The 17,960-nt window shown below is 40.8% G+C and overlaps 1 protein-coding gene across 3 annotated transcripts in view; it reads right to left on the reverse strand.

The window, feature by feature from the left end:
- Positions 1 to 17,960, reverse strand: part of DCP1B (decapping mRNA 1B) — a 68,510-nt gene that overhangs the window by 24,580 nt on the left and 25,970 nt on the right. For all 3 annotated transcript variants that reach the window (XM_055142635.1, XM_055142634.1, XM_055142633.1), the window contains exon 4: positions 2,051 to 2,117. In XM_055142635.1, coding sequence (XP_054998610.1) covers positions 2,051 to 2,117 — 67 coding nt within the window. The remainder of the gene's footprint in view (positions 1 to 2,050; positions 2,118 to 17,960) is intronic.

The following is a 17,960-nucleotide window of genomic DNA, read 5'->3' on the forward strand; positions in this document are numbered from 1 at the left end:
ATTGGATAGCTTGGGTTTGAATTCCAGCTCTATCCCTATCAACTGTGAACCTGGATGCCCTGGCAGCATTCCGAGTCTCAGTTTCTTTATGGAATGCATGTCTGTCTTTTTCTTCATGGGTTTTGGGGTAACTAAATAAGATGTGAATTCAGTAGAGATTAAAGGGCCTTGTGTAGTGACTGGTATAGTCCCTGACACACATGAAACATTCAATAAATATTGACTACAAATAAAAATAAAATTGTTAAAAAGTTCTTTTGCCCACGAAGCTGCTTTGTGGAATTGAGAAGGGCAGCAGTGACTACGCTGGGCTCAACAGAGTCCAGCCACGGGCCGAGCCAGTGTGTGTAGGAAACTCAAGCTGGTCGAAGCTCTAAACCATCCCCATGAATAGCAGGGGAGTAACTGCCTCACAGGGAGCGGCCCTGGGGGGCGGGAGAACTGACCAAAGAGCTGACCAATCACAGCGAGGGCCAGCTTACCTGGGCCCTCCTTTCAAAGCAATCAGGGAAGCCAAGAGGGGGAGGCAGACTGTAATTGGAGCTTCTCCAAAATGTCCAATGTGACAAATCACCAGGTACCATGAGATGAAAGGAAAAAGAGACTAGTTAGAAAAAAGATGGGGAAGGGAAGGAGAGGAGAGAGGGAGAGGAGGAGGGAAGATGGAGGGAGGGGGAGAGGTCATCTGCTGGTTACTAAGCCATTATTAACTCAGATTTCCCCAAAGAAATGGGAAATACAGGGCTGGAGAGGTAGTGCAGCTCTGGGTAGGGTGTTTACTTGGCACGTGGCCTACTCTGGCTCGATCGATCTCTGGTGCCCCTTAAGGTGCCCCCTCAATCCCTGCCAGGAGTGGTTCCTGGGTGCAGAGCCGGGACTAAGCCCTGTGAACTGAAAATACAGATATTAAGGACCCGGCATTTGTGGCAGACAAGAACAATTCTGGGCTCCTGTAGTCATGGGGATGTGTTAAAAGTGTTCAGGACAGGCCAGAGAGGCAGTGAAGGAAGAAAGGCACTTGCCCGGCACGCAACTGGCACGGGCTGGTTCCCTGCCGTCACACAGGATGCCCCAAGGCCCGGAGCACAGAGCCAGCAGGGAGGGCTCCTGGGTGTGGCCTGGCCCCAAAGCCCTTCCCACACCCCATCAGAGAAACCAAACAAGCAGAAAGGCTCAAAATTCTTAGATAATTGGGAGCATCTTTTCCAAATTGTAGTAAATATTCCTTTTTCTGGTAGAAATACCTTCAAAAGGGGGGGGAGGGAACCCAAAGCCGAATAACCCTGCTGATTTACAAATGAGGAAAATATTAAGGAAAAGTACCACCTGAAAAAATTCATATTGTAGATGCAGAAAAAAAAATACATTAAACCATTCTACATGATAAACCTTTTTCTTGAGGTGGAGGGTTTGGGGGCATAGCCAGCTTGGCGCAGGGCTCACTCCAGGCTCTGTGCTCAGGGCTCACTCCTGGCAGTGCCCAGAGGATCACGTGTGATGCTGTGGGGTGAGCCAGGGTTGGCATGGGCAGAGCAAGCACCCAGCGCCCTGTATATGTCTCTGGCCCTACATGATAAATCTTACCTAAGCTCTCCCTAGAGAGAAGGAAAGATGGAGGGAGAGAGGGAGGTCATCTACCAATTATTAATTAAGCTATTATTAACTCAGGTTTTCGCAAATGTACAAAGTACATTTTGTGCTCAAACGTACGAAGTTGCTACTTGTGTCTATTCTCAGCTCTTAAGTACTGTAAGTCTTTTCCCAACCACTGTGAAAAGAGCTGTAGTAAGGCACACACATTAAAGACACAGTGGAGGCCGGGGAGCTATGGCTAGAGCACATGGTCTGCGTGCAGGAGGCCAGGGCTGGATCCCCGGAGCCACACTGTCTCCCCGACACTGCTGGGAGTGACCCCTGGGCACCAAGCTGGGAGTTGCCCTGAACACTGCCAGGAGTGGCCATGAAACCAAGTGGCTATAGTACACTCACACAAACACAGAATACAATCGGAAGGGCCAGGCTTTGCAAACAGTTAACCTACAACACTCACTTTTTCATAAGCTCTGCAATTCTTTGGCATTCTTCCTTATCATAAAACCAAATTCCGTAAATGGACACTGCAAAAAGAAACAAAGAACCACATCAATTATGAGCATCTTCACAACTACTAGATGGAAAAAATTTCCTTTCTTTCTTAAAGGAGAACACAAACTTACCAAACAGAACCAATCATTAGTTAGTGCTTGGAAATCTACCATTGGGCTTAAGTTCAAAGAGAAAGTCTTATGCGTACACACACACACACACACACACTCTCTCTCTCTCTCTCTCTCTCTCTCTCTCTCTCTCTCTCTCTCTCTCTCTCTCCTCACTAAAGTATGATGTTCTAAAAAATATAGTACCTGAACACTTAAAGGAGCAAATACAGACTGAAAAAAACTGAATTCTTGACTTTGAAAAACCCCAAGCCTCAAAGTATTACTATTTCTATGCTTCACTGCACATTTAAAACACACATACTCCATCTTTATTTATTTATTTTTTGCTTTTCGGGTCACACCAGGTGATGCACAGGAATTACTCCTGGCGGTGCTGGGGGACCATATGGCATGCTGGGAATCGAACCCGGGTTGGCTGTGGCAAATGCCCTACCTGCTGTGCTATCGCTCCAGCCCCTCCATCTTTATTTTTAATTACTCAGAAACAATATACAAGGTAAGCCTAGAAACTTCTCTCTTTTCCACCTTCCAGGAATACGCTAACTAAAAGATTGGTCTTGTAAGTCATACATTAGAATAGACTGCTGGCAAAAATAAAATTCAATAATAAATCTCTGACTTCAAAATGCCTGTAGAGAAAATTTACTACTGCTCAAAGATTAGGTAGAGTGTGACTTAATCAATTAGTAATGAAAGAAAAACGTGGTATATTATAGCTGCTACTTATTTGTTTAATAATTTTCAAATAATTTAGTAACATGTCCAACCTACCTCATTTTGAGAGTAAAAGGCTAATGTTTCAAAATACATTTATAAAGGTCTAGTTGAGGAGCTGGTGATATTAATCATGCAAAAGACGCATTTACGATATACACATTTCAGAAATTGCCCTGGGTAACATGGGGGAGGGCTGTAACTAGGTGTCCAAAGCCCAGAGTCAGCTACTCTGAAAACGTGAGACCGGAAGTACAGTAACCAGAGCCTGGGACGGGCAGGGGCCGCGGCGGCAGCTGGGGTGTGGAGGGCGCCGGGGGAACCAGGTGAGGAAGCTGTGCAGGGGACGCACCAGTGCTAAACGTCACATGGCCAGAACTCAACCACCGATGACTTGTGAGTCACAGCTTTTTATTTTTTATTTTATCTTTTTAATTTATTATTATTATTTTTTTGCTTTTTGGGTCACACCCAGCAATGCACAGGGGTCACTCCTGGCTCATGCACTCAGGAATCACCCCTGGCGGTGCTCAGGGGACCATATGGGATGCTGGGATTTGAACCCGGGTCGGCCGCATGCAAGGCAAACGCCCTACCTGCTATGCTATCACTCCAGCCCCAAGTCACAGCTTTTTAATAAAATTAAAAATTTTATATCTTCCTTGAGTTGCAACGTTATAATAAAGCATTGAAAACCGACAAAATATATTTTCCAAGAAAAATATTTTAAAGTTTGGACTCTCAAATCATCTAATTACCTGGGTATTATTTGGCCATCAAAACGGCTGTAATATTTTAACTCCTACTTGTTTTTCCCATTCACCTAGTGTTCTGGGTGGTGGGATTTCTGCTTTTTTTCAGCATAAATGCAGGTATCAAAAGGTATTATTTCCATATTATTTTAAGTAGCACTGCACTGTCACTGTCATCCTATCCATCAATTTGCTCAAGCGGGCACCATTAATGTCTCCATATGAGACTTACTGTCTTTGGCATATCGAATACGCCATATGGAGCTTGCCGGGCTCTGCCGTGCGGGCGGGATACTCTCGGTAGCTTGCCAGGCTCTCCGAGAGGGATGGAGGAATCAAACCCGGGTTGGCTGCGTGCAAGGCAAATGCCTTACCTACTGTGCTATCAATCCAGCCCCATTATTTTAAGTAGGGATTTTTTTTTTTTTACAAGAAACAATCTTTTTTTATTATAGAATTTTATCAAAAGATGAACAGATCAGGAAAATTATTTAAAATCTTGCTTATTAGAAACATTAATTTCCCAAGTTAACTATGCAGGATTCTCCTGTTTCTCCTAGGAAGAACCAATTATAATGAATCTAACTTAAATTTTATTTTTTTCAGAGGGACTTCAGAGGACTTTGGAGTGGAACAACCTGAATTTTATTTTATTTTTTATCATTATTTTTTCTGTTTTGGGAGATATACTATTTCTCTCTCTCTCTCTCTCTCTCTCTCTCTCTCTCTTTTTTATTAATGAATCACTGTGAGGTATAGTTACAAACTTATGAACTTTCATGTTTGCATTTGGTTTACATCCCTCCACCAGTGCCCATTCTCCCCCACCAATGTTTCCAGTATCCCTCCCACCACCCTCACCCCAACCCCCACCACCCCACCCTGCCTCTGCGGCAGGGCATTAAGTAGGGATCTTAAAAAGAAACTCTACCTACTTGAGTTACCAACGTATCAAAAGGTGGTTAATCTTTTGTGTAGTTAGTGTGCCAGGAATTTCTATTTTCCCTACCCTCACACAAAGAGGGAAAAGCATAAAAAGCCTCCGGACTGCACAGGACTGATCTACCCTTTTAGGAACTCAACGGGGCCTTCTCTTGTTTAATATACTGACACTCTTGGCAAAAGAGAGCATCTCAGTTCAGAAGACTATGTGCAGGAGAACCTTTATATCTGAAAGAAATTCTTTCCTCTGAGATCATGACATGCGCATCTTGGACATTTGGACTCAAGGTGGTTTCCAGACCCAACCCCGGTGGCCAATACAGAGTCCTCCAAGTGTAGGGCACCACCTGTGTTTGTGTAAGTCAAAGCAGATTAGGTCCCTGACTTTCAACCGTGTGATAAATCCGCATACATCTGCATGCTCTGGTGGCTCTCCTCTTCATTCCAAAAGAAGCAGCCTGATGGTTACAGTAAAAAACTTCCTTCACTGCTGTTTTCCAAAAGTAATCAAAGGAGAAAGGCAGGAGGAGCAGGGGAGCAAAAGAGCATTACTGAGAAATTCCCGCCCTAATGGCAACGGAAAACCTAGGCATTTGTGTCTTGTCAGTCGAACTTATCAGTAGAAATATTGTGGGTGTCATTTTGGGGGATGCTACACATTGGTGGCATTTGACATAAGGAACCAGGCTTCCTAAGGGCAGGGTGCCAAGGAAACTGTTGACACAAATAGAAAAGCAGTTTGACAAAGTCATTACCATGAGACAGTGATGGTGCGGATTTGAAGAAGGGAAACGCTAAGAAAACATCTTTCAGATGGCAACGAAGAACTCAGAAGAAGCCTGCACTTCTAGTTGATTTTATTGAGCCACTGGGAAGGTTTCTTTAGGACCTGGCCATTCATTTATCTTTAAAGTGACAGGAGTTAAGGGTTAAAACGGGATCCTTCGGGCTGGAGAGATAGTACAGCAGGGTCGTGCTGACAAGGGTCCTTCCCCCAGCCCCCCAGGCCTGCCCGGAATGATCCCTGAGTGCAGAGCCAGGAGTCAGCCCTGAGCACTTCTGGGTGTGACCCCAAACAAACAAACGAACAACAAGAACAACAAAAGCATCATTTACAAATGGCTCTTCTGCAGCCCAGTCACTTTTGAGCTAGAACCTAATATTTAAATAGCCAAAGGCTGAGGGGTGAGGAGGGAGGGGACACGTTGCGACAGTCCCTTACGACAGTCCCGTCTGATGAAAAGTAATCACAGAAGTTCGTGAATCTGTAACTGTATCGCATGGTGATTCATTAAAATAAAATTTTAAAAAAAGTAATTGGCAAGACAAAATATAAAACTGGCCTGCAGGGGTTTTTTTCCTCCTAAAAATAGCTTTGCTACCAAGGCCACATTCCAGCGAGAAAGGAGCAGCGAGGTACGTGAAAGTGCACATTCCACTGAAGCTTTCTGTCTCTAAGGGCCAAGGTCTACCAGCCTCAAGACAGACCAATCCCTCCCTCCCCAAGAGGCTGTCTCAGAGCCACTTGTGCTGGTGTATAAAACCCAGAGGCCATCATGCCCTGGCAAGGTGACGAGCTGATGGGCTGACAAGAGCCAGTCACGGCACATTTCAATCCAAGGTTTCCCTGGAGCCCGGGGAGAGGGGCCCGTCCGGCTGGAGGCAGTGCGGAAAGCCAGCAAGGAGAAAGAGACGAGGTTGGAGCCAAATTACGCGTTTAGGTTTTGAAAACTTAAACCAAAAACTGCATCGATGTAGCTAAGGCCATGCAAACGTGTATGCCATAGAGAGGCTGCTGTGATAGTAATTTCCAGGTCTTGGGGGCGTGAAGGAGAAAAAGGAGAAAAGCTCATGAACTGGGTATCTACTTATTTTGAAAATTCACCTGCTAGTGCGAATCTGGAGACTGACCATGCTCCAAGCTTTTGTTCAGCCTGCGACACCTGCCTACCAGCCGCTCACCAGCCACCCGTCGGCAGAAAGTGAAGCCAAGTTTAAGGGCACACTGGTGCATGAAGCCCAGCTCAACTATTTCTACATACCTCCTGGAGGTAAGAAACCCCAAAGGGGAGTCAAGGGGGCACACGTTGAAAGTGACTCTAGAATATTCCACTCAGAGCTAGAATGTGTGACTCCAGCACTTGCAATGACCTGGCTCCTGTAACCCTTTTCATATGTAAGACAGGACTTTCAACAGCACAATTATGAATTCCTGTTTACAACGGCCTTATCTGGGTCTATGTTCATGCTTTGCAAAGTCTCAATGTGAAAAATTTAAAAAAAGCAATGTTGGACCAACAGGCTATCCTGATGTGACCTTTAGAGTCTGAAAACACCAATTTTCTTTCCTCATAATTCTTTCCTCATGATTAAGGGAAGCAAAGGTTTCATGAATGTTCATGTATGTATGTTATAGAAACATAGGTCAGGGGAGAAAGCAAACTGAACATATTTGATAATATTTTCCTCTTTTTAAATTTCTCCAGTGGAAAAGCTTAAAGCTGGTCTGCTTTCAAAAGGCCAATGAAGGGACCACGGGTGGTGATCATTATATATCATTACATATATATCATTATGCTTCTTTTGAACCCTTTGGTTATCATTAGCCTGTTGTATTAATTCCTTCTGGACATTCTTTGTGGGAGCCGGGGGGCTTTTCCTCATCTAGTTTAGGTTCCTAATAAGTACTTCTAGACAATCTCTTCTTTGAAGTCATTTACCATAGGTTCTATGGTTTATGCCAAATGTCGTGGAACTCCAAATCTGAATGGTAGCTTGCAATCATTTAACAAGGATGTATACTCATATATATGTGAGTTTAAAATGTAAGATTTATGTCCATAGTTAGTGAAGAGATAATATACAATCACATGGGTACAGTTCAAATAGGCATGGGGATATCTGTTTTGTAATGATCTCCTTTCTCTCCTCTTTTATCTTTTAAAGTAAGTTCACTAATTTCTTTTAAAAGATCACAAAATAAGTTTTTCTTAGTGAATATGCAGCCAAGAAAGTGTTTAAAGTGATCTCTTTTGATTAAGAAAGCCACGGAAACACGGCAGTATAAATTACACAATTGGGTGTTTTAGAATCTACCAAAATTGTTTAAAAATTGAAGCCTACTCCTTTCATTACGTCTGCCTTCAAAGGTATGGAATCCCAATTCAGCGATCAATCACAGAGTGAGGGGAAGTTTTGTTTTTGAGACTATGCTCGCAGACATCATTTTTTGATTTAGTATGCCACTGATTTAGCTCAAGTTTTTATACACTTGATCAAATCAATGACCGTTCATTCCTGCCACTGGTTACAAACACCACAGCAACTGCTTTTCTCGGGCTTGCTGTCCGCCTGGTGCCATGTATGTCTGCCCCTTCTGGCATGCTCTGCGCTGAAAAAGCTTCCCTTCAGCGTGTCCTTCAGTGCCTTTAAAGTGAAGTTTGTCCAGGCACTTTCTGCCTTAGCTTCATTGACCAAACACGGACAGTCCCGGAAGACCAAGTCTGCCCTGGCCAGAGTCTACATAGCAGCGTTATCTCAGGCCCCTGCTCTGGTTCTTCTCAGATGACATACTTTTACTGCGCCTCACAAATCAGTGATCCCATGATCTTGAAATACTGGAAGATTCACAGAGACATGGAGCAGCTTCTATTTTATGGGTGATTAATACTCAAAAACAGTTGGGGAGGACAGTAAAAACAACAAAAAACACAAAAACAAGAAAACAACCAACCTGTGAAATGAAAACCACACAAACTCCCCCCTCCACTGAAAAAAACTGATTTCATTGGAAAATAATACTATAAAACAACAATTAAACCAACAATCACCCCCCCCACCCCATGTGGGTCATGTTAAAATGGATCTCCAGTTCTAAAGGAAAAAGACGGATCTATCTTTTCAGAATGTTTTTTATTGATAACAAGTGCGTGTTATCTCATTAGCTCTTCTGACCTCAAGGTCTTTCACCTTCTAAAATGAGAATCTGAAGGTCGGCTGTGACCCTCAGGATCATGAGAGGGCAGATGGAATCTTTCTTGTTACATATAAACTTCATAATTTTATGTTCAGGGGCAAGTTCCTAATCTAAGAAATTTGACCGAGTGAGTAAACATTTAAAACTCTAGAAGCTAAAGAGCTGGGAAAGAAGCTAGTGGGAGAAACACGTATGTGAGGGTTTGGCTTGACCCCTGGTACTGCATGAAAAAAAAAAAAGCCATGGGTAAAAGGATATATATAATTATACATGCATATATATAATTATATATATGTATCCTGTCATCCCATTCTTCATTGATTTGCTCGAGCGGGCACCAGTAACATCTCCATTTGTCCCTGTCGAGTGCCAGTGTAGCCCCATGGTGTACTGGGGGCTCTTTCAGGATCAGGGAAATGAGGACCATCGTATTTTTGGCATATTGAGTACGCCACGGGTAGCTTGCCAGGCTCTGTTGTGCAGGATATATATCTGTATATATATGTATATAATGAATAATATTGTTTTACTGGCCTTTTAGATTGTATTTTTTTTTGTGTTCCTAATTTTGCAGATTACTTTCAGTGTCTCCTCAGTCACAAATAGCAAACAGAAATTCTCCAAAGCATCTTCCCCTTCCCTAAGTTTCTAACTTGTCCTTTGAAGATTCAGTCTTGCAACTAGAGAACATTTATCCCTCTCTAGAGGTAGTCACAACTTTTCCTTTGCTCCAATTTTTTTTTTGTGTGTGTGTGTGGTGTGTGTGCGTGTATGTGTGTGTGTGTGTGTGTGTGCATCCTGTGGCAAAAAAAAAGCAAGCATGTCATAATTGAGTATTTATATGCTGTTCCCTCTGCTAGATTAGCTCTCAGAATACTTGATTAATCCATTCTGTGTAATGACGTGTGATCACATGTCATTAATCATGTGATCAAAAAAGTCAACAAATATTTGCTGTGTAGAAATCTAAGCCTTCAAGATCTTATACCATCAAGGCTCTCTGCATTGCTAATATCAATCATCACCACCATTCTAGCTTAATTAACATCGCAGAGTAACCGTGCAGGATCCCCTCTACTGACTGATTCTCACTTTCTACCAGGAGACAGCATGTTAATCTTCCTCACACTAGTCCATTTACTTTTCTTTCATCTTCACTCAGAGTTGATTTTGCCTCAAACACCTGATCGTCTTTGGCACAAGCATTGTTGATGAGATTTTGTGAGGAGGGTATGAGCTCCCCAGGATTGTCTATGCCTATTGATTCAGCACTGTGTAGGCACTAATGTACTCATCTTGTATGTATTTATCATTACAACAATTCCACGATCCATCAGTCTTCTTGATTGACTACCTGTCAAGTACTCGCAACAAAGAGCTCAAAGAATGTAATTAATCTGCAAATTCACATGCATCTCTCTTCAGAGTACAAGTTCTTTGATCTAGAAAAAGTATGATTCACAGTTCAATCACATCTGACAGTGATAAGTTTACATACTAAAGTACCCTAAGTTTATCTTAAAAATGGTAAGATGTTCGGATGCGGAGTGATCGTGAAGTGGGTAGAGTGCTCTTCTTGTGGCAGACTGACCTGGGCTCAGCTCTGCTCTGGATGCAGGACACCTGGGTCGGTTCCAGGCAGTGTGTGGTTCCCCTGAGCACTGCCAGTAGAGATCCCTGAGTACCTTGCTCGGTGTGGCCCCCAAACAAAAATAAATAAAGAAGATTTGTGTGCCATGTCAAAACTTTCAGCGGAACACTAAAACAAAAAATTTTTCTTTCAGGCACAGGGAGGGACTTCTAAGCAGAGCCCAACCCTGCAGTACTTAGCACAGGAAGCAGTTCAGTGGTCCAAGCACATGGCGCTGGAGTCCTGAGGTGCAGGGGAGGGGGTGGGAGGCAGCAGGGCCACCCCAGTGGTGCTCAAGAGCCTCCAGGGCCATAGTCCAGAGATGCTCATGGGCCCCCAGGACTATACCTGGGGGTGCCTGGAAGGCCATGTAAGGGAATGTGTTACCCTTAGTGAATCCTAATGGAGCCAAATAAGTCTAGTCTCATTCTTGCAGCTTGTGAATAATTATATTTATGCTAAACATAAAACAGATCAAAAATATTTCTATAAAAGAATTCTATGGATCAAGAATGCATTCTAATGAAAAACAGACATCTCTCATTTGATTAGGTTATTCAATGAGATGTTTAATGGCTATATGAATAGTTTGGCTGAAAATACCCTAGCTATAAAATATATGAGCACAGAACATTCTCTAAGGTTTTACATAGCAATGGTCTAGCAAAAGGAACCTAATCCTGCTTCTTGATTAAAGAAAAGTGAGCCTGAGTTTCTGTGCCCTTTTTTTCACATTGGCCTTAATTCATAGTTATGGATATAGGATATACCACTTTCCTCCAATTTTTTAAATAGTTAAATTATGTTTGGCTTCTACTATTAAATAAGTTCTCGGAAACTGTATATTAGATACTTGTTAAACTTGTTTGATTTTGCCGGAGCCCATAAGAACATGAAAAAGATGACATTTTTTTCCTGCTGAGAATTAAAAAGTAAATTTACCCAACAGCTTAGAGTTGATTATTGGAAACCATTTTGAACATCATATTTGGATAAAAATCATTAATACAGACTCTGAAAGAATACATTATGAACATTCCACAAAGACACAAGAAGCACTGATTATACGCAAAGCACTGACTTAGTGAAAAGATGCTTTACTCATCAAGCATTTCAGAGTTTGTTCTGGAATCCAACTTTTCTCTACCAAGATTCAGATTTCTAACATACCAGAATGGATTCTCAAAAGCAATATAAAATTCAGGACATGTCCGAGTGACAAATGTAGTGTACAAATCCTAGTAGCATTTCTAGGTGGATGTTTCAATGATGAAACTAGTATAACAGAGATATTTCATTGGTAAAACACTGGTAAAATATCTTTACGACTCAGAACAAAATAGTAATTTCACTTAATGGAGTATCTATATATCATCTCTCATGGAGTATCTATATATCATTGAACTGATCTTGCCACATGAGTTCATCCTTACCTAAGCATGTCAAATTGCTAAATTAAAGCTTATAGAGGGTCAGCGAGACAGTAAGGATCTTGTCTTGCATTCAGAGAACTAGGTTTCATCCCTAGCATCCTATATGGTCCCCTGAACACCATCAGGAGTGACCCCTGAGTACAGAGTAAGCCCTCAGCACTACCAGGTATGATCCAAAAAATTACTTTTTAGAGATGGATATACATCTTCTCATTGAATCCACATGAAAATCCTATGTATAATTAGTCTTCTAATTTGAAAAATGATAGAACTTAGAGGCTGTCAAGGTAAAAAAAAGTTTTATTTACCTATATTTTGGGTGTGTGTTTCAATGAACTATCTGATATTACAATTTATCATATGAGAAAACAAAACTAGAAACCCAGAAGGCTCAAAAGTGAAGTTTGTTTTATTAAAATAAGGCTCTTCAGAGTCTATTCAAGTGGAGAGATTGCAAGCTCTGTGGATAAAGAATCTCGAGTTCAGATCTCTTCTGCATGAGCTGAGCACTGACAGAGAACAAGTAAGTCATTTTGGACTTGCGGCCACAGTGACAAGTTCCTCACTCAAGTCATAATAGTTGTATAATCTTGAATCATATATTAAAATATATTAGCTCGATGAGCAATGGTGCATAATAGATTTTTTCAATTAGCATGGCAAAGAAGTCTTATATAGTAAAATGCAGTCAGCATATCATAATTTTATTTATTTTTGTCTTTTTGGTGGGCTGGAGCGACAGCACAGCGGGTAGGGCGGACGACCTGGGTTCGATTCCTCTGCCCCTCTTGGAGAGCCCGGCAAGCTACTGAGAGTATCTTGCCTGCACGGCAGAGCCTGGCAAGCTCCCTGTGGCATATTAGATATGCCAAAAACAGTAACAAGTCTCATAATGGAGACGTTACTGGTGTCCGCTCGAGCAAATCGATGAGCAATGGGATGATAGTGATAGTGACAGTGTTTTTGGTGCCATACTTGGAGATGCTCAGGGGATACTCCTGGCTCTGCACTCAGGAATTATTACTTACAGTGCTCGGGGTATCATAAGGGATATTGGGTATCAAACCCATGTCAACCAGGTACAAGGCAAACACCCTTTCCACTGTACTATCTCTCTGGCCCCCAAAACATAATTTTAAACTTTGGTGGTCTATTTTTTCCCCCACTAAAAAGCATTTGGGCTGCTTAGACCTAGTCCTTGAAGCCTCTCCAGAGCAACTAGTACTTTATTCACATACAGTAAAAGGGTCTCAACTTCATTAATTTAAATTTTATTTTCATAAAGTTTTCCACAATAATTTATTACATTCAATATTCCAACACCATTCACACCACCATTAGACCTTCCCACAATGGTGGAATTTTGAATTTTGAATTTTGAATTTTCCCACCACCACACAAGCCTGCCCCAAAGGCAGATCCTAAATAATTTATTTTGTTTTGTATTGCTTGTTAAGAATAACCCACTAAAAATGATCCAAAAAAGTTTCCTTAGAGGAAAGTGTGTGAAGATTGTTCTATCTCACAAAAAGGGCCCCACCTTTGTGTATAGAGGGTCCCTATTCTGACCGAATGGGAAATGCCAAACTCCTTATCTCCCACTCATTTCCAGTGATTTGAATGCGTTTACTTGAAAGTGTCTCACGAACTCACGAGGTAAACTGTGAGCAGACAATATTCTATGTCAGCTCCACTAAGATCCTGCCTCGTAAGAATGTCCACCTAGTCTTAACCATGAAGTTACGTCAGTGCAGTAAGTTCTGTCTTCTTACTGGTACGGTTGCCCGTACCAACCAAGAGCATTATAAAATTTTGTCAACAAAAACTATTTCTGTTGCTATGTTTTGCCGCCAATGACTGAGTGATTAAATTTATTATATTAGGGCAACCAAGGTTCGATCCCCAGCATCCCACATGGTCTCCCAAACACTGCCAGGAGTGATCCCTGAGTCCAGAGCCAGAAGTAACCCCTGAGCATTGCCAGATGTGGCCCCAAACCCAACTTCCCTCGCTTCCCTCTCAAAAAAAGTGAACCATGGTATGGTATGTGCAATCCATTGGGACATCTAAGTGTGAGAAGTGTGAGCACACTGGTGGTATACAATGGCCTCAAAGTGTTAAAGATGTTTTTTGACTTTAGAGGGTGTCAAGGCTTCAGTAAAATCCCTTTAACTGTATTCAAGTCAATTGTATACATGCAAGCAGAAATTTTAAGAGTGGGAGTAGGAAAGTCCAAAGCATAGACAATGTGTGGCACAAACAGTAACCAAAAAATCAGTAATCAAAAAATACTTGGAGGAAGGCAGGGAGGAAGGAAAAGAAACAGGGAAGGAAGGAAGGAAGGAAGGAAGGAAGGAAGGAAGGAAGGAAGGAAGGAAGGAAGGAAGGAAGGAAGGAAATTGATTAGATTCTCAATGGGGTTTATGATTCAAAGAAGGCTAATAATTATTGTCTGAAGTTATCAATATATCAGTAAATATATTTAAATAAAAAAATAAACCCACAACTATTTATGGGCAGATGATATGGCTTTTATTTTCTTAGTAGTAGATGTTCAGAGTTCACTTTAAAAGTGAAATTGCTTTTAAAAACTTATTCAAATTGCTTTTGAAAAATTGCCTGAACTACTTCCAAGTTAAGAAAACAGATAACACTTAGGTTTTGTTAAGTTGTAAGACCTTCTATTCCTCCGCTGAGCCTAAAGACTAAAGCTTAAACAGCACAGACTTCTTGGCAGCCCCAGCCACGGAGAGGTTAAACCACACAGTTCAGCTCCTTGATAAAACTCTGCAGTAGCTGGAGAGGCAGAAATTTTAACCTAGGGGGAATAAAGGGAGAGTCTGGAAAACTGGGCAACACTGTGGCTCTTTCTGTCAATCCAAGTAGAGCATCTTCAAAGCTGAACAAAAACATCAGACACATATATTAAACAATTCTAGATTTAATAAGAGATTTAAAGTACATTGTTTGTGTCGTTTCTGATCCAGATCTATGCACTTTCAGTATTTGGTAACACAGAATACAAGTAAAATATGGTCCCTGTTCCCAAGGGGCCTGTAATTTATCACTTATGCTACTGCTTTCTCAATAGCCTAGATAATCAATGACCAACTAATTAACGGTAATTTAAAGGCACACCAAACATTTCACAAAATCCTTCTAAGAATAGTGAGCATTGTTGCTTCCAAATTATGATCTTGTGTGCAAATTATACTTTCTTGCTGCTATTATTTATTCTGGGTATATATAAGTACATTTCAGCTGGTGCTTTGTTGGAAATTAAAGCTTACACATCACAATATGTTCTATAACAGTCATCAAGAAAAAAACCAATGGCTTACTTAAAAAGCTTACTAATGGTTTACTATACATTTTGCTTGAGGGAATGGATGAAAGCTTTCCTCTGCCAGAAAAACTAAACATTTTTAACTAAGAAATTTTTTCGTTAAGAGAGAGGAGTAAAATTATTTTACTGAGGAAAATGATTAAATTGTACAGGTATTCATTTTTAAAGCAAAAATTTTTTCTTCTCTAAGTATGTAGAAAAAAACATGATGTCCCAAGTCAGAGGAAAAAGGCATAGTCTTTTTGATGTTCTGGAAAGTAGAAATACAGATATATTCCTTTTGGTGGTGGTGGTGGTGGGGTGGTGGATTCCAAATAGTGTAGAATCTCTGGGTCTTTCTTAGTGCAGTGTGTGTGTGTGTGTGTGTGTGTGTGTGTGTGTGTGTGTGTGTAGGATCTCTGGGTCTTTCTTGGTGCCTCTTGGCCAAATGGACAGGAGATCAATCTGAGAGCCCTGATGAGGGGGTTCCTGGACCCTGTGGTGCCAGGGACCACCACCATCATGATGCTTTGGGGCATCCAGAGCCACTCCCAAAGATGCTCCAAGTTTGTAGTTGAGTGCTCAGGAGGTCACGGGGTGCCAGAGATTGAGACCAGGTGCCTCAACCACTATACTATTGGTGGGCCCCATATTTAACTGCTTCTGTACTGTAACTCTGTCATCCCATTGTTCATTGATTTGTCGAGTGGGCACCAGTAATGTCTCCATTGTGAGACTTGTTACTAAGTTTTTGGCATATCGAATATGCCATGGGTAGCTCTATCTCCTTAAATTAATTAAGACATCCAACCGAAGTCACACTACTTGAAAAATTTCGGGTGGTTGTATTTTCAACTTGGGAAAGTCACAACATAAATTTCATAGTATAGCATTCTAATCCAACTTAGGAAATGAGGGATATATATGAAATAGTGATTAATAAGTGTCAGGGTGAAATACAAAGGATTTGTTTCTTTGGAGCCTTCTTTTGTGAGATTCAATTATTTCTACATTTTAAAATATTTTATTATTCCTTCTGTGTGTTTCTGTGCCACACCCAGTGGTGCTCAGAGGTTACTCCAGGCTCTGCACTCAGGCACCACTCCTGGCTGTGCTCAGGGGACTATCTGCCTGGGTCAAGCCCGGGCCGGCTGTGTGCAAGGGGAATGCCCGACCCGCTGTACTTACTGCTGCGGCCCCACAAAATCACTGTTTTCAGTTATTTCTACAATTTAAAATTGAGGAATACATACAATAAAATGCAAAGAACATATGAGTTCTGCTTTTATGACCAATTCTTCCTGGTAATTTAACTGCCCAATGTAAGATATAAAGACATTTCCATCTCCATTCAACAAACACATCACTCCACCAAGCCGTGCAGACGCACTTCCTGACTTCTATCAGGAGAGATTAGTTTGGGGGATATTCTTAGGAATCATGTAAATGGGATCAGACAATGTAGCAGTTTTTTCTTTCTTCTGTGCATAACTTCTTTCTCTCAGCATACTTGCAATTCATAGCATTGTTGGATATATCAGTATCTCACTCCTTTTTAGTGCTGCACTGCTTTTCATTATATAACAAACCAAATGTGTTTATCCACTTACTTAGTCAGTGGACATTTGAAGATTTTCTCAGCTTTTTAATTTTTTTTGTAAAGCAAAATCATTTTTACTGAAACTCACTTATAAAGATGCAAGGGGGGAGGATGAGAGGAAGGACCTGCTGAAGAGAGAACACAGGTTTCTCCAGAATGGAAAAAGCAAGAGACATCAAGACTAGGACGCGAGATACATGTTCCAGGGAGGACACAGGTGCGAAGAGCAAGTCTTTCACAATTTAGGTTATAAATTAAAGTACACTGACTATTTTGCGTTAGTCTTTGTGTACGTGTATGTTCTCATTTCTCTTAAACCAATACCTAGGAACTGAACTGCTGGATCATACAGAACTACATTGAAGTTTATAAAACATTGGCAAGAAATTCTCTGAAGTGTGTATAGTTATTATCTTCTTACCTGCAACTTGAGTTTCAGTTGTTCCACATCCTCATTAACAGTCAGTCTTTCAAATTGGAACTATTGTCCTAATTTCGATGAGAGTCTCAGATGATTTTCATTTGCATATTCAGTAAATGTCCAATTAGTATATGAAAATGCTCAACACAGTCATGGCAAATGCAAACCAAAGCCACAATGAGCTAGTAAGTATAGCTTAGCTATAAAGATACATCAATATCAAGATTTAACAAGAATTAACAGATATGAAGCAAGAGAAACTCACAGTTCATTAGAATATACATAAGCATGCATCTTTAGAAAAATGTTCAGCAGTATCTATTAAAGTTAAATATAACCTAATACTATTTCAAAAGGGTCGATAAAAAACCCAAATATGTGACTATGAATATATGTGCACATATATATAAACGACATGAATCAGAATACTAATGAATTCACAGTATTTTAAAATTAGAAATAACTTACATATTCATCAATGGGAGAAAGAATGAATAAATTACAATATACTGATACTATGGAATACTATGCATCAATAAAAAGGAACAAACTATTCTACACACAAAAACTTAGAAAGTCCCTGATGATTTTGTACAGTGTCTTCTTATTAGTTATTTGTACATATTCTCCTCCCCACCCCTCTCTGATTCCACATGTGGCACCCCCCCGCCCCTACGCCTGCTTACATATTTTTTTGAAAAGTGTCTATAAAATATTTTTGTGATTTCTAAATTGGGTTGCTGACCCAATTAAGTTATGAAATTGTATATTTTGGATATAATTACTATGTCAAATATGTACTAGGATTATTTTTCCCAGTCTAAAAGTACCTTTTTCATTTTCTAAAAGGAACCCTTTAGAAAAATAGTTTTTCTTTAATGAAATTTTTTTTGATGAGGAGCAATTTTTTTTCTCTTCTGGTAAATGCTCATAAAATTCAACTCAAGT

Source organism: Sorex araneus, chromosome 6 (assembly GCF_027595985.1).
Source record: "Sorex araneus isolate mSorAra2 chromosome 6, mSorAra2.pri, whole genome shotgun sequence".
NCBI lineage: Eukaryota > Metazoa > Chordata > Mammalia > Eulipotyphla > Soricidae > Sorex > Sorex araneus.